This window comes from Epinephelus fuscoguttatus, linkage group LG18, assembly GCF_011397635.1.
Source record: "Epinephelus fuscoguttatus linkage group LG18, E.fuscoguttatus.final_Chr_v1".
NCBI lineage: Eukaryota > Metazoa > Chordata > Actinopteri > Perciformes > Serranidae > Epinephelus > Epinephelus fuscoguttatus.
This window is the reverse complement of record NC_064769.1, coordinates 2,142,010-2,162,500: the sequence shown is the minus strand read 5'-3', so window position 1 is coordinate 2,162,500 and position 20,491 is coordinate 2,142,010. Positions and strand designations below refer to the sequence as shown.

General features: G+C 46.0%; 1 protein-coding gene across 1 annotated transcript in view; it reads right to left on the bottom strand.

The window, feature by feature from the left end:
* Positions 1 to 20,491, bottom strand: part of crb2a (crumbs cell polarity complex component 2a) — a 130,633-nt gene that overhangs the window by 37,112 nt on the left and 73,030 nt on the right. Inside the window, exons 4-7 of the mRNA XM_049603990.1 lie at positions 13,255 to 13,394; positions 3,597 to 3,767; positions 3,396 to 3,509; positions 1 to 530 (exon numbers count right to left, since the gene is read on the bottom strand). The exon at positions 1 to 530 is cut by the window's left edge and continues 424 nt beyond it. Of these exons, the coding sequence (XP_049459947.1) occupies positions 1 to 530; positions 3,396 to 3,509; positions 3,597 to 3,767; positions 13,255 to 13,394 (955 nt within the window). The remainder of the gene's footprint in view (positions 531 to 3,395; positions 3,510 to 3,596; positions 3,768 to 13,254; positions 13,395 to 20,491) is intronic.

The window sequence follows — 20,491 nt, the reverse complement described above, 5'->3', positions numbered from 1 at the left end:
ACCCGGAAATGTTACATCCAGTTCAGACTCCTCAGAAAAGGCTTTTGCATGAAGACCACCGTTCACAATCTCCAAGATGAGGTTATTGTCCACATCCCCTCTGTAGAAGAGCAACATATTGGGTAAAGTTGTCCGGAAGCGTAGCTGTATCCCAAAACCATGGTGCACAGGGTGCTCAACTTCCCTCCGGGTCCTTTCTTCCAGAAGAACTTGGATGTGAATGAATCCAGGAGTGGAAAAGGAGAATGTTGTTCTCGTGGAGCACTGCTCGTCATAGAAGCCATGAGGGCACAAGCATGTGTGACCGTGTTCTCCATCCTCCAGCCACGGGTGGCAGGTGGCTCCATTCTGGCATTCATGATCCACACAGCCGTAGAGCTTCACATCACAGCGATCACCTCCCCAGGGAAGTTCACCTGGCTCCACCTCAGGACAGTGGCAGGTGTAGGATGCCCTGCCGTCTTCACACCAGCCACCATTCTGACAGGGCTGACTCTCACATTCATTGATGTTCACTTCACATAGCTCACCTGGAGGAAGGCAACACCAAGGGTTAAATATGATGGTGGCAGACTGCTGGAAGGTATCAGAGATGAACTGGAAAAGAAGGGAAGGATGATGTTGATATTTTCCCCCCGTATTTTTCTTATTGTCAACAAATGCCATGTGACTTCCCTGCCCTGTCTGTGGCTCTCAGCTGAAGATGTAAGTCTTCAAAAGGAACATTTAAAAAGCCTCATAAATATATGGTATTAAATTGAATTTCAAACATTTAATTTAACAAAACTAATCATTTATTTCCTAAAACTGCTGGTCATTGTAGTTTTTATTAAAAGTCACTCAAACAGATGAAAACAGTGCATTTGAGACTATTTTCAGCAGTGGATTAATATACATTTGGTGCTCTTCCTTTTTCTGTGTACCTTAACTGGATGTCTTTTAAAAACGAGTACGCTCCAGTAAGCATTTTTTGGACATTTTATTTCTGATCTTCTTTTATTTTTATTTTAATCTTCCCACAAAAAGTGACACATAAACGTCATTTAGCAGTGCAATTTATACAACTGATGCAACAATGAAGGTGTCAACCAAACTTACTAAACTACAGATCAAATACCCCCAACCCGCCCTCCCATCCCAACATAAAGTAAAACAAATAAATAAGCAAAATGATAATAACAACCTAAAATAGTAAAGTAAAATAGAAACTGTAATCATACAACACACCTTATACTCTACTTGCAACAAATACAGCACTTTTTAATTTGCTGCGTATTTCAGCAACAAAGGACCCCAACTGGACTTGAACTGGGCGCACTGTGACAGTGGTGGGTAGAGCACTGAAAGTCAGCACTCAAATAAAAGTACACTTACTCTCATAAAAATTGACTAAAGTAAAAGTGAAAATTATTATTTGTGAAACCTCCTTGAGTACAAGTAGAGGAGTACCTGGTTATGAAATTACTCAAAGCACAAGTTACTTTCCATTTTAATATTTTTTAGGATGTGTAGGCCAGTGAGTAATGCAAAAAATAACGCTACAACACTTGGCACCTAGTGCCAGGTAGGCACTGGCCCTCGTCATCAGACACTACCGATGCACCAAAACACCCCTGTGTGGAGATATAAGATGCACCAGAAGGCGTCATTTTTTGGCGCTCTGAGCTGATGGCATAGTATAAAGAGAGAAGGTCCGTAAGGGTGTGTGGGAGGGAGAGGAGGCTGATGGGTCAAACAAACTCCAGACTTTCAGTGGGGAGGCTGCTGTTCATGTGTGTTAGTATGTGTAGCATACTAAGTTAGTGAGGCATGTCCAGTGAGATATGTGACATAAGTTATATTACATGAGTAACAAACGAACTGCAGGCCAGCTACTTTGTACCATGCACATATATCTGCATGTTTGCATTTATTGTGCAGCCAGTGGACTCAGAGTCTGTTAATAGATGCTTTTGCAGTATGTGTGACTCTGATAAGTTAACCCCTTGATCACGTTGCAACATCAGCTGATGTCATATGAGCACATCAGGAGGTTTGCAGTGAAGTATCCAGGCTTATTTTCTTCACTCAGTCCCCTTCTGACAACAATTCATAATTTAACTTAAATGTTGTTTGTGGAAATATTTTCCCTCTTTACGATGCAAAATTTGTAACGACAACTGTTAATGTAATGAGCACACTCTGGCACTTACTAGACCAGAATTTGGAGCACTGATGGAATATAATGCAACGTGATTTAACCAATAATTCATATAGAAATTGAATGCTCTATTTCTTTGAACAAAAGCACTCTCATTTAAGTGAAGAGCATCAGATTGGATTTATAAACGCACCCATTAGTTAATCTACCAGTTGTAACAAATGTATAAATGGCAAATACTGCAATGTAAAAAGTAGATTACTGGCTTAAAGGTGGGATCTGGAGGATTTTCAAACAAAACAAAATATAGACATATACAAATGAAATCCTGCTTAATCATCACCTATGGGCTTCTACTCATGTGTGGTGGTGACTCTGTTTGCAGAGCTCCTGCTCTTTAACTGTATTATGATGTTTTTGTGAGCTCGGACCGCTTCTGGGCGGAGATTTCCCCAGCCAATGAGAGAGCGCAGGTGCCGTGCCCAAGCGTGTCCGAGCGTGCACCAGCGCGAGCCTTGCCTGAACCTCTTCTGTGAAGCCTTCTTCCGTACCTCCGGGCTCTGTACACCCGGGAGAGTTGAGCGTGATAGGAGGGGCCAAATTTGAATGTGTGTTTACAAACAGCAACTGGAAAATCCTCCAGACCCTACCTTTAAAATGTATTTGCGTAAAGATTAGAGATATATTTGAGAAAAAAAGGAAAGTAGTCGTTCCCTAGAAAGTCAACCTTTTTACTTATGTGAGTTACTTGTAACGTGTTTCTACACACTCCTGCATTGTGATTACATAACAGGGGGTAGCTGAGGTGGTAGAGAAGGCCATCCCATAACTGTGGAGTGATCCCTGGCTCCTTTGCAATCCCCACAAGAATTTGAAAGTTCACAGAGATTGTGTTTGGCTGCACAGCATGAGTTTCCCATTAGCAGATCAACTGGTTTTCAAATAGTAAAACAAGTGTTAAGTTTGTCACTGTCGGCTTATCTGACGGTCAATTAACTATGAACTAATTTGATAGTTTCCAATCTATTTTCTTGGTTTGTTTTTAGTGTAATTCACAGCTTTTGTTGTTTGGCTTATCTGACGTTGGTCAATTAACTATGAACTAATTTGATAGTTTCCAATCTATTTTCTTGGTTTGTTTTTAGTGTAATTCACAGCTTTTGTTGTTTGGCAAATATCAGAAAATGTTAAATGTTCTTTCATAAATTTAACATGCAGATAATTGTGTTCATTTTTACCAAGGTCCAAGACTCACCTAGAAATCCAACTGAGCATGTACAGGTGTAGCCGTTGATCTTATCCTCACAAGTGCCTCCATTCTGGCATGGTTCAGACTCACATTCATTAATATTGACAGAGCAGTTCTCTCCTGTAATGTGAAAGACATGAAATGATTGTCAGATGATTGAAAAAGGTGTTAGAACTGCGATATTAACTGATTGCCTCTTCTACTGGCCTGCAAACCCTGGCTGACACTGGCAGATATATCCGGCTGCATCTGCAAAGCTGAGCTCCCAGTCCAGCTCCCAGTGAGACGGATCTGAACGCTCAAAACACTCCCCACCATTCTCACAGGGCTGGTCTGCACACTCATCTTTATCAATTTCACAGTTTGGTCCGTCATAACCTAGAGAAGAGAAAACAGAAAATGTTGTTTGATCTTGTATATTCAAACTGAAAGCACCACATATGAAGTGTTCCACATATGTCTGCTTAGATCAGACACAGACTGTAAGAGTATTTTGCAAGCTGGGTCACATTACCAATAAAATAAGTACCAAAATAAACCTTCAGTTCCTCACTTACATTGGAAAGGCATATTAATGATATCACCAAAGTAGCTTTCTTCCATTGCAGCCACAAGTTCATCCATTTCTGACATTTGAAATAAAAAAAGATGAATCTGAGAATTTTCATTCATTTGTTACTGAATTTATAACTCTGATCATATAGCTGTTACATTATGCTGTGTTTGTTTATAGCCATGCTAACATATTGGCAAGGTCAGTTAGTCCACCACCGAGGTCCAGACTGAAACATCTCACTAACTATTTGGTGGATTACCTTGAATTTTGGTAGAGGCATTTATGTCCCATTCAGGATGTGTTGTCAACTTTAATGTTCATCTGACTTTTCACCTAGCGCCATCATTAGGTCAAAATTTTAGTTTGTCCAATACTTCGGTTTATGACCAATTACCTGCAAAACTAATGAAAGCTATGAGCCATGAGTCTCAGCTGTACTTTCGGTTTAGTGCTAATTAGCAAATATTAGCATGCTAAAACAATAAATATCACCTGTTCAGTATTAACATTGCTGGGATTCACAGGACCACAGATGATTTGTCATTTGTTAAAATCTAAACTGGACATGTGAAGGCTTTTCTTCTCTGCATGCTCTGTGTTCTTCAAACAAAGAGAGCTATTTGACACCCATCTCCGGGATGTCCCACCTCACACGTCAGTGAGACACAAGTCTCAAAACTTGATTGGACAGGACTTTTACAGTGACATGTGACTCTGTGATGTCACAGGCGTCTGTGAAGGTCTGCTCCCTTCAGACAGTCTTGTTCTTACACGGGAGCTGCCGAGCAGCTCACATCTGTTTTCGGCTGGGCCTGGACCAGCCCAGATGCTCAGACCCTTGCTCCTTGCCCTGAACCATCAAAGGTGGGGCAATTGATCACAGACTCTCTAAACCTGAACCAGAGAAGTTAGATTTGCAAGCACAAGGTTTGCAACTACCTTCTAGCAACAATGAGAACCAAATTGAGTAAGCACACAGCGTCTAACTCTGCAAAGATCCTGAGCGACCAGCTTCCTCGGAGTTTCACCTTTGGAACAAAGGACACAACAAAGATTGCATCTGGAACCACAGCTCTTTCCCACCTTCCTCTGCCAGCTAACAAAGCAGCACACCACCAAAGCGACTCTTTCTTCCATCCATTCAAGGATCAGTAACATAACAACTGGGCATAGCTTTATCACAGCTTTACAGGCTAAGCAAGACTGTTTAACTTGTTGTACAGTACAGGCCAAAAGTTTGGACACACCTTCTCATTCAATGCGTTTTCTTTATTTTCATGACTATTTACATTGTAGATTCTCACTGAAGGCATCAAAACTATGAATGAACACATGTGGAGTTATGTACTTAACAAAAAAAGGTGAAATAACTGAAAACATGTTTTATATTCTAGTTTCTTCAAAATAGCCACCCTTTGCTCTGATTACTGCTTTGCACACTCTTGGCATTCTCTCCATGAGCTTCAAGAGGTAGTCACCTGAAATGGTTTTCCAACAGTCTTGAAGGAGTTCCCAGAGGTGTTTAGCACTTGTTGGCCCCTTTGCCTTCACTCTGCGGTCCAGCTCACCCCAAACCATCTCGATTGGGTTCAGGTCCGGTGACTGTGGAGGCCAGGTCATCTGCCGCAGCACTCCATCACTCTCCTTCTTGGTCAAATAGCCCTTACACAGCCTGGAGGTGTGTTTGGGGTCATTGTCCTGTTGAAAAATAAATGATCATCCAACTAAACGCAAACCGGATGGGATGGCATGTCGCTGCAGGATGCTGTGGTAGCCATGCTGGTTCAGTGTGCCTTCAATTTTGAATAAATCCCCAACAGTGTCACCAGCAAAACACCCCCACACCATCACACCTCCTCCTCCATGCTTCACAGTGGGAACCACGCATGTGGAATCCATCCGTTCACCTTTTCTGCGTCTCACAAAGACACGGCGGTTGGAAGCAAAGATCTCAAATTTGGACTCATCAGACCAAAGCACAGATTTCCACTGGTCTAATGTCCATTCCTTGTGTTTCTTGGCCCAAACAAATCTCTTCTGCTTGTTGCCTCTCCTTAGCAGTGGTTTCCTAGCAGCTATTTGACCATGAAGGCCTGATTCGCGCAGTCTCCTCTTAACAGTTGTTCTAGAGATGGGTCTGCTGCTAGAACTCTGTGTGGCATTCATCTGGTCTCTGATCTGAGCTGCTGTTAACTTGCGATTTCTGAGGCTGGTGACTCGGATGAACTTATCCTCAGAGGCAGAGGTGACTCTTGGTCTTCCTTTCCTGGGTCAGTCCTCTTGTGTGCCAGTTTCGTTGGAGCGCTTGATGGTTTTTGCGACTCTACTTGGGGACACATTTAAAGTTTTTGCAATTTTCCGGACTGACTGACCTTCATTTCTTAAAGTAATGATGGTCACTCGTTTTTCTTTAGTTAGCTGATTGGTTCTTGCCATAATATGAATTTTAACAGTTGTCCAATAGGGCTGTCGGCTGTGTATTAACCTGACTTCTGCACAACACAACTGATCGTCCCAACCCCATTGATAAAGCAAGAAATTCCACTAATTAACCCTCATAAGGCACACCTGTGAAGTGGAAACCATTTCAGGTGACTACCTCTTGAAGCTCATGGAGAGAATGCCAAGAGTGTGCAAAGCAGTAATCAGAGCAAAGGGTGGCTATTTTGAAGAAACTTGAATATAAAACATGTTTTCAGTTATTTCACCTTTTTTTGTTAAGTACATAACTCCACATCAATGCTCCACACAATCTACAATGTAAATAGTCATGAAAATAAAGAAAACGCATTGAACGAGAAGGTGTGTCCAAACTTTTGGCCTGTACTGTATGTGATTTGCTGTCATTGAGTTATTGTTGTGATTGTCTGCAGTTAGGTCATTGGTTAGCTAGCTTCGCCTTTCTCTCTCTCTCTCTCTCTCGCTCTATCTCTCTATCTCACACAGACACACATATACACACCAAGGTTGTATACAGTGTCTTAGTTAGAATTTGTGTGTTTGGTTTTGCTTTGCTACTTTATGAGTAAATGTAATTCTTTGGGATTACCTGCTGTCTGTTTAATGTTGCAGAAGGGTAAATGAATAGTCAACCTCTGCTGCGTCAAGAACTCTGAAATCCTTCAGGCTTTACTGTTAATTTTGATTGTGGTTATTATTTAATTATTAATCAAAATTCCAAATGAATAGTTTAGCGTATTTTATGAGACTGATATTTTTAACTGGCTATCATTCTTACCCTTATGGGAAAGGTGCCACACGAGGTGATTTATTGTTAATTAAGTCACATTATTTAACATAATTATTAATTATTATTAATAATTATTAGTCATTACTGATAGCCAACATCAATGATGTCCCCTTGGTGAGGCCTAATATTGTTGTTCCCAGCATAATTGGTGCCTCCGTGTGACGCCTAGAAATGTTGATCCTTACATAATTGGTGCCTCCATGTGACGCCCTAATTTATGTTCCCTACATAATTGGTGCCTCCGTGTGATGTCTAATTGATGTTCCCAACAACATTCTTAACATCACAACTGTAAGTGTGTTAGCATGCATGAAGACAAACAGTACTGATAACATGATTCCAGACTCATAAGTGTTGTCGATTCTTACGGACAACATATTACTGTAAATAATCAGTAAAAGTAAAAATATTGTTGTAAGCGGTTTTGAGGGTTTTCGCTTTAAATAGACTCACTAGTTTGTACTGTTAGAGTGAATAAATGCAGAGAGTATGATCCCCCTGCTTGTCAGGGTACGTGGATAATTCTTTAAGACATACCGGCTTGCCCGGCCACGCCCCATTGCGTAGCTATAAAGCGCCTGTGCTGGCGTGTAATCACTGATTGTTTGATCTCCACTTGTGCGTCAGGGTGCAGTGTCTCACAATCCGTATTGCAGAGAAAGAAAAGAATTGAGTTGTAAGGAAAGAGAAGGAAGGTGTACAGCTTTGAGTCCGCTTACCTGTGTAAGTCGGGCGTCTGTCTTTGGCAGCCTCCCTGGATTGCTTTGTCCTAGAGCTCTTTCTGCCCTGTGTCAGCAGAGTCATCATCCTGCCTGGTCGAGCCGGAGGTTGTCTGGCTCCCAACAGCGGTGGCTGTGTGTTATTCCCGGCGTATTGCTCGTGGCTCGTGAGCTAACGAGCTTGGTGGATACGCGCTGAGTGCTGAGGGTTTTTGCTTTAAACGTTCTCTCACCGGCGTATTGCTCGCGGCTCGTGAGCTGACGCGCTCCGCGGCGAACTCTCTCCCTCTCCCAGTTCAAGCACTCCCCCGCTCACCCCCTCATAACGTACGGCTCCCACAACGGCCGGCACGCAGAGTAAACTTCAAAAAATAATAATATTAACAAATATAAAGCAAAGTTAGCTGTGGTGGTACTGGCTAACGGTAAACAGGAAGTGGCGGAGTACTTCCGGGTTCCGGTCCCTGGCAGTATGGCACATCAGGAGGGACATTGCTGTGTGGGTTGTGGGGTGGCCATGCCCCTAGAGGATGGGCATGATAGCTGCGCACTATGTTTGGGACATGAGCATGCTCTGGTTTCTAAGGAGAATACTCAGTCATGCATGGACTGTTTTATTTTGCCTGCACGTACTAGGGAGGCTCGTTGTCGCCTTTTTGTTGCAAAGCGTGCAGGCTCCCCGATTTCTGAAGGGCCTAGGCAGAAAACTGTGAGAATGGCTGCAGCCTCAGAGGGAAGGGCATGTTCAGGAGTCTGGCAGGCTCCATTGCTTCCTCTTCAGCCTATGGTGGTCCGACCTCCACTTAGCTCCTTCCTTTCCCCGCCTTCAGAGTTAGCAGGGAGGACGAGGAGGCTGAGGAGGAGGACGTGGATGTGGAAACCGTCTTTTCCTCTGAGGACAACGACCTCTCTTGTGCACAGCAGACAGTGGGCGAAATAACAAGAGGGGAGTTAGCCCGCCGTTTTGAGGAGGTGATTAACAGGGCTTCCAGGGCTCTGGGCGTTGCCCTCCCTGAGAACCCCCGAGCCACCTCCTCTAGGTTTGAGGAGGATATGGAGGTACGCCCTGCATCTACCCAGGTGCCCCTCCTACCTGACTTTAAAGAGCTGCTGTGCCAGCAGTTCCACTCTCCAGCGGTGGCTCACAAGTGGTCTGCGACATGTCGCCGGTTCTCCAATGTGCATGACAGGGACCAGATTGCCTGTGGGCCACTTCCCCCAGTGGACCAAACCCTCACCCCACTAGTTTCTCCCTCCAGCTCCATCCTTGGTAATGCCACCTGCTCCAGCAAGAACTGCAGGGTTATGGATAGTCTGCTCGCTAAGCTATATAAGGCTATGGCAGTGCAGACTCGGCTGGCCAATACTGGGGCTATTCTGTCACTTTACCTCCGCGACTTGTCTCGTCGGGTTCAGGATGACACGAGTGTAGGTGAGGAGCTGCAGACGGCCTCCTCACGCCTCTCCTCGGTGATGAAGGAGCAGGCTGGGGCAGCAGGCAGTGCCTTGGCTTCCTTCTGGGTGGTTAGGCACCACTTGTGGCTGTCTCAATCCCAGCTACAGCAGGGGGATAGAGACTGCCTGCTTAAAGTGCCGGTGGAATCCACTGCTATGTTTGGGCCTCATGCTACCGCCTTGATGCAGCACAGGAGAGCCGTCGCTGTGCGAAGGAGTTCTCAGGGGGCCTTGCCAGGCGTGTCACGGGCTCTAGGGGGTCAAGGCCGTCTCGGTCTCAGCCTGCACCAACTCCAGAGGCCTCGACATGGAGTCAAAGGGATCTCAGACTCCAGTTGGAGGCTTCCCGGTGGGGTAGGTACCGCCGACAGGGCAGAAAGAGAGGACCATCTGCTAAGGCCATGGGGTCCTCCAAGCGCCCCCCGCCCTCCTGACAATTACCAGGCCCTGGCCAACCTGTCTCCTCCGCCTGCCTCTCACGAGATGGCCTGGTTGGTCCTGGGAACGGACCCATGGGTGGTCTCAACCATGACCCATGGATACTGTCTTCAGTTTTCACGCAGGCCACCTGTAACAAGGAAACCCACCTTTACAACGGTGAGCAATCCTCAACGGAGACTAGTTTTGGAGGCGGAGCTGTCCACCCTCCTGGAGAAGGCAGCTATAAGGGAGGTGGGCTCTGGGGATCACCAGGCTGGGTTTTTCTCCCGCTACTTCCTGACTTCCTGAAATACCGATTCGGTATTTCTCTGGCACCCCGAACCTTCACTCGCTGTATGGATGCGGCCCTCTCCCCCCTGAGGCAGAGAGGAATCAGGATCCTAAATTACCTCGACGACTGGCTGGTCTGTGCAGTCTCAGAGGAGCAGTGCCGCCACCACGTAGCCCTGCTGCTGGAGCACGCCTAGGTCTGCACCTGAACTACAAGAAGAGCAGGCTCCAGCCTTCCCAGGTGACGACCTTCCTGGGGATGGTCCTGGACTCGAGGAGGGCGACGATTACGTTGACCCTGGAGAGGCAGCAGGCTCTCAGAACTTGCCTTGCCCTTTTCCAGTTGCACGCTCGGGTCAACTGGGGACTCTGCCTTCGCCTCATGGGCTTAATGGCAGCCAAGGTGCAGGTGGTCCCCCTCGCCATCTTGCACATGTGGCCTGTACAGAGATGCCTGCTGGGTTTGGGTCTGTGCCCTCAGAGGTCCCACAAGACCAAAGTAGTAGTCTCTCGGAGGCTCCACAGGGCCCTCCAGCTGGTGTACACGGACGCATCCTCCTCAGGGTGGGGCGCAGTACACGAAGGCCGCGGCATCAACGGTGTCTGGACCAGCCGGTGACTGTGTCAGCACATAAATGTCCTAGAGCTGAGGGCAGTTCTCCTCGCTCTGCGTCATTTCCTGCCGAGGCTGAGGGGTCATCACGTCATTGTCCGCACCGACACTGAGCACAGTGACGGCCGCTTACATCAACAGGCAGGGGGGCCTGGGCTCCCCTGTGCCAGGGGCACTGAACTGCGCGGCAGACATCATGTCGAGAGGAGGGCCCCAGCCGGGGGAGTGGAGACTCCACCCTCAGGTGGTCTCCGAGATATGGCGCCGCTTCAGCAGGGCAGAGGTCGACCTGTTCGCGTCCAGGGAGTCAACGCATTGCCCGCTCTTCTTCTCCCTGAGGAACGACAATCCCCCCTTAGGGTGGGATGCTCTGGCTCATCCGTGGCCCCGGGTTCTGCTCTACGCCTTTCCTCCCTTCACTCTTCTCCACCCTGTTCTCGAAAGAGTTCTGGTGGAGCAGGTGCGGCTTATATTGGTGGCACCTATGTGGCCCCACATGCTGTGGTTCTCGGCAATTCCGCCTCTGCTGGACGGGCCGCCATGGGAGCTCCCGCACCGGAGGGACCTGCTCTTCCAGGTGAACGGAGCCCTGTTCCACCCCTTTCCAGCGGGGCTCAGGCTGGTGGCTTGGCCCCTGAGAGGGAAAGGCTCCTGGCCTTAGGATTGCCAGAGCCTGTGGTGGCGACAATGCAACATGCCCGAGCACCATCCATGAGGACTGCTTATTCACACCGTTGGCAGGTGTTTACCAACTGGTGTGAGTCTCAGCAGGTGGACCCCTACTTGGCTCCAGCTCAGGAGATCCTGCGGTTCTTGCAGTCCCAGCTTGAGGTACAGAAAGCTGCTGAAACACTGCGAGGGTTGGTGGCAGCAATCAAGGCAGTGCGTATCGGCGAGTTTGCGCTGAGAGTGGAGGACTGTGTCCTCATTTCCCGGTTCCTTCGGGGGGCCCAGCGACTCACGGTGCGTAACACTGGTCCGGCAGTTCCCCCTTGGGACTTGGATGTTGTCCTTGGGGCCCTTCAGCATTCCCCCTTTGAACCCCTTGGGGGTGCTGATTTGAAGTGGCTCTCCATGAAAACCGCCTTTCTGCTTGCCGTCACTTCGGCGAGAAGAGTGAGTGAAGTCCATGCCTTGTCGGTGCATGGTGACTGTTGTCGGTTCTTCCCGGATCGAGTGTGGTTCTCCGCCCCAACCCAGCCTTCCTGCCTAAGGTCCTTACCGAGTTCCATCTGTCTCAGTCAGTCGAGCTCAGGTCTCTCTCCTCTCCTAGTGCTGGCGAGGAGGTTGAGCAGGACCAGTCTGCTCTGTGTCCGGTCAGGGCCTTGACAGAGTACATTCGGTGCACTCAGGCTGTCCGGAGGTCTGACCAGCTCTTTGTGTGTTATGACCCTGGGTGTTTAGGCAGGCCTTTGTCGAAGTCCAGGCTGTCACACTGGATCGTAGACACTATTCGGCAGGCTTATGTACTGTCGGGTGTGCCTGTTCCATCAGGGGTCCAGGCACATTCCACTCGGAGTGTGGCTGCCTCATGGGCCTTGCGGCGGGGGGCCTCCCTTGCTTCCATATGCTCCGCCGCCACGTGGTCATCCCAGTCGACTTTTACCAGGTTCTACCATCTGAACGTGGCTGCCAGCCCCTCGTTTGGGGAGCGGGTGCTGGGTGTGGCCCGACGGTAGACATTTTTGTCTCCCCCTCAGCCTTGCGTCTTGCAGGCTGATTGAGTGGCTGCTCCGTGAACAGGATGGCCTTTGCGTCTTGCAGGGCCCCTACCTGTCCCCCTTGGGTTAGCCTTGTGTCTTGTGGGCTTCCCGGGCAGCCCTTCCCTCCCATGGGTGGCCCTAGCGCCTTGCGGGGCCTACTCCTGTGAGTTGTATATAGTGTACATTTGTAAATAGTTCGATTGACGTTGTGGTGTGGGATTGTGGGCTGCACCGTCTCCTCACGGGGTGTACACAGGGAATATGTAATGGAGTGGAGAGATAGTCTCGAGACGATAGAGAACGTGTGGTTACACTGTAACCTTGGTTCTCTGAGTGAAGAGACTATCTCTCCAATCCTTAGGCTGCTCGGAGACACGTTTCGATCAAAACTATCAGTGATTACACGCCAGCGCAGGCGCTTTATAGCTACGCAATGGGCCGTGGCCGGGCAAGCTGGTGTGGCTGAAAGAATTATCCACGTACCCTGACAAGCAGGGGGATCATACCCCGTACATATGGAATATGTAACAGAGTGGAGAGATAGTCTCTTCACTCAGAGAACCAAGGTTACAGTGTAACCACACGTTCTTAAGATATCATGTTCCCAAAAACGACCCAAAAACGCTATGGCTATCGCCTACACAGAGGCATAATAAAAAGACTGTGTACACTTGTTATGTGTCTTAGTTGCAGGTCAGATGATTTTTTAGTATCTCAGTGGAAAGCCTGTGTATCTCATGGTGGTTTAGTAAAAAAGTACAGCTAGAATTGCTCTATTGACAGTGGGCTCTGTTCACAATCCTTGTGTGTCCTTGTGTTAGTACAAGAATGTTTGATGTGCATCATGTATTTTAGTACCTGGCCAGCAGAGACAACTGTATCCTTTGACTCCCTCTAAGCATGAGGCACCATGCTGACAGGGATCAGAAGCACACTCAGGGATGTCGATTTCACAGTAGTCACCCTGGAATCCTGTTTCACTGCAGTCGCATTCATAGCTGCAAGAGATACAAAACAAATTTCATACAGATTGAAAAATCCAGACAATGAGCAATAAAGGGACAAGAAACCGCCACTGGGATTTCTTGAAGCACTAGTGAGATGGTTGTTTCTTCTGTTTAAATGCTATGTCGCAGGAAACATTAATATGTCCCCGGCTTTTGTATTTTAAGTAACAAATATGGCAACAAATGATAAACCCAAACTCAAGTCTTTTTAAACATCTACGATGGAATAGACACTACATCCATATTATCCTACAGTCTATGATATAAACAGCAAAACACCAAAAGCCTATGCATGATAGTAAATTTAAGCAAGAAATGAAAATCCAAGAGTGAATGACACACTTGACACAATTCACACCATCAACCCCCCATGCAGATGGTGGTGTATCTTCCTCAAGCTCCAGTCCTCCCCTGGGAGTTTGAGGGTTCTGTGCAGTACCATAGCTGTTCCAGGAACTGCACTCTTCTGGACATAGACCTCAGATATTGTACCTGGAATCTGCTGGAGCCACTCTCCCAGTTTGGGGGTCACAGCCCCAAGTGCTCTGATTACCACTGTTGCCTTTACTCCCACATCTCTTCTAGCTCTTCTTTCAGCCTTTGGTATTTTTAGAGTTTCTCGTGTTCCTTGTTCCTGATGTTGCTGTCACTTGGGATTGCTACATCTGTTACCACTGCCTTCTTCTGTTGTTCGTTGTCGATCAACACACTCAGTACGTTTACATGCACAGCTTAATCAAGCTATGCTCAGAATTTGATTTTGGCGTCTAATTGGACTTCTGTCCTTATCCCAGTTTACAAGCAACTGAGAAAATCGAATTACTGACGGGAACGTGTCCTCCTCCTCAACACTAGGTGGCGATATGCGTCGTTTCAGGGGGTTAATACACCCCCCTTTCCGGTTGACCTATCACGTCACTTAATAATAAACAACTGGAGTCAGGCAGCAGACCGGCATTTTCGAACAACAGCAAGATGGATAATCGTACAGCTTTGTTCATCTCGTACGTAATGTACGCGTTACTGATTGTGCAGATAAGGTGCACACTATCCCTCGTGGTCATAGTGATTTTGAGAGGCAGACAAGAACGCCGTATGCTGTTGGAAGGTTACAACAATAGCATGTCTTGTCTGTTCCGGGGTCATACACCAGGGCAGGGGGTGTGGAGCATGCGTACATGCATTGTCTAGTTTAACTCCGATTATGGCATATACATGCCGGAGAAAATCAAATTCCAATCGCATTACCTGGGTGTCTTAATCGGAGTTGGAGAACTCCGATATTAGTCGGAGTAACGCGTTTACATGCACTTCAGTTGTCCAGTTATAGTCGGATTAAGGCAATAATTCGTTTTTTTTTTCAAGTGTCATGTAAACGTATTGATTGTCAGGTTGGTTAGCCATCACCAGTTTGTCAGCTCCTGCAGAATCTGGTTTCTGCTGCCTGATGTATTCACTTATCTTTGGGGGCCATCTTCCTGGCATATTCCTGGATCTTGGTTGTTTTGTCCTGGACAGTGGCTCTGATGCTCACCAGTCCTCTGCCCCCCTCGTTACGCTTGTGTTAACAGTCTCAGAGTGCTGGACTGGGGATGAAACCCTCCCTCCATTGTGAGAAGCTTCCTTGTCTTGATATCAGTGGCGTCTATCTCCTCATTTGGCCAGCTTATAGACCTTTTTCACAGCAGACATTTTGACACGTCAGAGAAGGAACAACACAGGTGTGTTCAATAACACTAATGACAGCTGTGTTCCACTTAGGGGAGACCTTGGTATTGTCCATGTTGGCTAAATGTTACTAGCTTACTGGGACACTGAATGGAACTCAGCCATCCTTAATGTTATCAATTTCACCTGTGCTTTTTCTATTGACACAAGTCAAAATGTCTGCTGTGAAAAAGGTCCATTATACCAGCGGGGAATCTGATGTGTATGTGTTGATGGCTCGGGCCTTGTACTTTCCATTCAGATCACTTTTCAGGACCTGCCTTACTCTTTGTAGGTATTCGGCTGTGGCTGACTTTCTTGCGGCCTCCTCATGGTTCCCATTTGCCTGCATGACCCCAAGGTATTTTTAGCTGTCCTGAACAACTACAATGCTGCCCTCTGGTAGTTCAATCCCTCTGGTTCTGATCGTCTTCTCTGTCTTGGACACCATTCGACACTTACCACACATTTCGATATTGTTGCTGTAGATCATAGTGAGGTAGATCAGTAAGTTGATGTTCGCTCACTCCTGGCATACAGCTTGATGTCATCCATGTAGAGAAAGTGATGGATGGTTGCTCCACTTTGTAACCAGTATCCCACGTACAGTTTCACATGGTGGGTACAAGTCATAGGAAATTGCAGATTAAATAGTCAACTGAACCCATTAAGAAGAGCAATGTATTCAGACAGAGTTTTTGTGAATTTGATAGTACGATTGCTTTATTGAAAGTACAGTAGTACCATTGCCAATACTGGGATACTTAGTGGGTGTCAGTGTGATCAGTAGTGTACATGTGGATGTGTGGAGCATGCGAGGTGTGGTGTTGTGGAGATAACCTAAAATAAATGAAAAGCCAACAAAAGTACGGGCGCTGGCGAAGAGTCGGGAGGGAGAGAGAGAGAGAGAGAGAGAGAGAGAGAGAGAGAGAGAGAGAGAGCGGAGTCAGAGAGCACTGTTTATATCTGTCCACGCATCGGGCCCAGGTGCTCGTGATCCAGATAATTAATCAGCTGATGACCTCGGTAGAAAGACAACAGAACACGTCACCAATTACATCATCACAAAAAAACGGTGTCCCACAGGGAACATCGGCACAGCAGTACCAGCAAAAATTTAACTGAATGAAAATCCCAGAAGAATACTCATACTGATATTTAATATTAATACTGTAAATACTAATACTGAAGGAAAATAAACAAAATTAACCAAGAATAACCTATTAATGCTAATGACACATAATGAGAAACACATAACCTCCATCCTGCCCATGTCCTGCTCCTTCCCCACCTGTCCTCAGCAACCCCAGTACCTGGGAAGCAAATTAAGAAGACCTGCAGAGCAGCAACAGATCACAAACAGCCTGAAATAACATTACAAACACAGAAGTGGCACGTGGCAACGCAAGAGCTCACGGCAGAGGAGCACGTGATAACGCGTCAGCAATAACATTATCGGTCCCCTTAATATGTCCAATATCCAGATCATAAGCCTGCAAAGACAGGGAACAACTCATTATGTTTGAGTTTTTCTGGTGACGTACGACAAAAATGCTGCTTTATCAACTGCTCGTCACCCACATCAATGTCATGTGCAACCCAGTCGATGTGCGAAGGAACGTCATCAACCAGACAAGGAAACAAGTGAGACAGCTCAGCATGCTCGGAGTCAGGCAAACGAGCAAGCAGCCTGTCCAAGCTACGCAAAGACTCTGAATCTTTTAAGCAACCACACAGCACACTTTCATCAGGCTCAGGCACCTCATCCTCATGTGTACCAGCCACTGAACTGGCAAACAGAGCCGGATGCACAGAGGCCGGGCATCCCCTACCACCAGCCCGACAGGACTCACAATCACGTCCGCAACATGGCTCCAAAAGACCAACATCGACACAGCTGTCTAGACTCTCTCCAACCCGGCGTCGCAACGAAACAACTCAAGTCCAAAAGCCTCTCGGCGACAGCACACGGACCAGTGCACTTGGCCTGAAAGAGTGACCCCACAACAGGCACCAATGCCAAAACCCAGTCTCCAGGACTGAACCCCCGGCAATCATGAAGTTTCTTCAACTTACTCTGAGACAACTGCAACTTATTGCGTGCCATACTACCGGCTAGAAACAAGCGATGCTGAAACCCGTTAAACCCAACCTGGTTTTTCGGCGGTTCAGCCTCCACCCAATTATCTTTTAGCACAGCCAAAGGGCCTCTCACCACATGCCTGAAAACCAGCTCGTTTGGGCTGAAACCAGTGCTCTCTTGTACAGCTTTCCGCGCAGCCAGCATCAGCCAGGGGAGCCCCTCTTCAGATTTAGCAGGTGGCAACGGAATGACACAGTCCACAATCGAACACTCAAATGGTTCACTTACGGCAGGGACGAGTTGCAGAAAAGCAGACTTTACATGCTGATTTGGCTTGCCCATTCATTGGCACACATGACAGGTTTTAATGTACTGTAGGTGAGACTAAGTGGTTCAGGGGTGATAGCCGTTGCCAAGGGGTGTTGATCAGACACAGAGGAGGCAGAACTTCCTTTTACCAGTTTATTAAGAGGCTGGGCGACTGTGTGTGGTCTACAGGAAACAACATATGCAAGATCCACAGAAACTAATCAGGTTACACCTTAAATGTAATCATAACATTACATACTGCAACTGACCATGGAAATAAAACAGCAAATTCAAGGTAAGTAATGGTCTGCATATACTCTATTAAGGCAAAGACTAACAGAAACAATAAAATAATGAATAAACTGGCCTTCAACATTCAATGTCAGTCTCCTTCATTGCATATATAACATATTTTAACTGGAAAGAAATGCCTTTATGGTCTTATGCACTACAGGTGGCACACTCTAAGGTTGGAAAGTTTCTCATTCAAAGTTACATGTTAATAACACAAAATAGCACTAAACTGGATGCATGCATATGGTCCGGGAGGCAGACACCGTCTCCACATTTAAGACTAGACTTAAGACTTTCCTCTTTGATAAAGCTTATAGTGCTCAGGCTTGCCCTGTACCAGCCCCTAGTTAGGCTGATTTAGGCCTAGTCTGCCGGAGGACCCCCCTATAATACACCGGGCACCTTCTCTCCTTCTCTCTCTCTCTCTCTCTCTCTCTCTCCCTCATGTATTCTATTACTGCATCTTGCCAACTCGGCCATTCTGGATGTCACTAACTCAGCTTCTTCTCCGGAGCCTTTGTGCTCCACTGTCTCTCAGATTAACTCATATCGCAGCGGTGCCTGGACAGCGTGGTGTGTGTGGTTGTGCTGCTGCCGTGGTCCTGCCAGATGCCTCCTGCTGCTGCTGCCATCATTAGTCATTAGTCATACTTCTACTGTTATTATACACATATGACTATTGTCACACATGTATACTGCCAGATATTAATACATACTTTCAACATATTGTACCACATTGTGTCATGCGGATTACTGTTAATGTATTATGCTGATCTGTTCTGTACGACATCTATTGCATGTCTGTCCGTCCTGGAAGAGGGATCCCTCCTCAGTTGCTCTTCCTGAGGTTTCTACCGTTTTTTTTCCCCGTTAAAGGGTTTTTTTGGGGGAGTTTTTCTTTATCCGCTGCGAGGGTCATAAGGACAGAGGGATGTCGTATGCTGTAAAGCCCTGTGAGGCAAACTGTGATTTGTGATATTGGGCTTTATAAATAAAATTGATTGAATTGATTGATTGATTGGTGTTTACTGAGAGCAGATAATTGATGCATATTCTGTAGTGTTATTTTGGTGACAGTTCATCAAAGTATGATTATTACTCTGTCCTGCTTCCAGACATAAAGTTACAGAATAATTATGCCAGAAATAGCTGATTTAATCAGAATTATAATGTACAGGAATGAGGTAAATGCCACAAACCTTTATATTTAGCATTTCTTGGTGATATGGGTTAACTGTGAAACATAACTAAACACAAGTTTATCGAACAGGCTGTAACAACCTTTTCAAGCTGCCTCTAAATGTAACGAAATTTTATTTTTTTTATTTAGAGGACAGTGCACATTAATGAACATTGCTGTAAATGTGCTAGTGTTAGCCAAAGGCTAATTTTCAACTGCAGTCCTCCAGCATGATGTTACAGGGACACAAAAGTCAAAATATATAAAACAACAAATAGCAAACAAAAACAGGAACACATAAGTCACAATATGTAAAACAAATAACAAACAGATAGACAATAAACTAAAACCAATACGTACAGTGCAATGTGATACAGTGCAAAATAGTTGATCGAGAGGCTGTGGATAGTGAATAGATGAAACAATGCAAGTCCATGAGTCACTGGCATAGTGTATATGATATATGAATATAGTTAGTAAGGTAATAAAGTGCTGCAGTGCTCATATAAGTGCTGCAGTGCTCACAACAGTTTTCGCTGTAAAGTGACATGGGGGGGGGGGCTATATACAGTCAGTTAACAGTGATTACAGGTCTGATTTGCCTTGAGCCAGTCTTTCAAATGCCTTTTAAAGATTAGAAAGGTAGAGCAGTCTTTCATGGAGGTCGGCAGGCTGCTCCAGATTTTGCTGCCTCTGACTGTTAGAGCAGTCTGTGAGAAGGAAGTGCGCCTAAATGGGGTTTCACAGTCTCCTCTTGTAGTTGCTCAAGTGTTGGTACTGTTGGTGGATTTACGTTTAAAAAACTGACTCAAGAGTGAGGGTGCAAGTCCGTTCAAGATCTTATACACACAACATGCACGTTTGAAAGTAATGAGATTGTCAAAACGCAGTAGATTATGGCGTGTTAGAATATCACAATGATGATAGGAGAAAGATTTTTTGTCAAAAGTTTTCAGAGTTTTTTTTATAGAGAGACTCAATAGGTTCGAGTATTGTTTTACCCGTCAGTGAACAGATTATGGAGCAGTACTCAGTATGTGAAAATATCATAGAGTGTATGAATATTTTTGCTGCTCTTCAGTTAAACAAGATCTTATTTGTCTGAAGGTGCTCAGATTGAGTTTAGCTGTTCTGATTACTTTTTTCACATGTTTTTTGTAGGTTAGAGTTGGGTCTAAAGTAACTCCAAGATACTTAAACTCTATTACCAAACTGAGTTCCTCCCCTCTCAGAAACACGTTGGAATTCTGCAGATCAACAGGTCTTTTAGAAAAAGCCATACAGACCGTTTTTTGAGTATTTAAATGTAGACATGAGGCAGTGAGCCATAGCTTTTACCGTGAGTGAGGATAACGGCATCATCTGCATACATCTGGAAATGGACATTATTACATACATCAGGTAGATCGTTAATATATAAAGAGAACAATATTGGCCCAAGTATGGAACCCTGCAGAACCCCAACAGAGCAACTGAGATAGGGAGATTTAACATTGTTGATGGAGACACATTGTT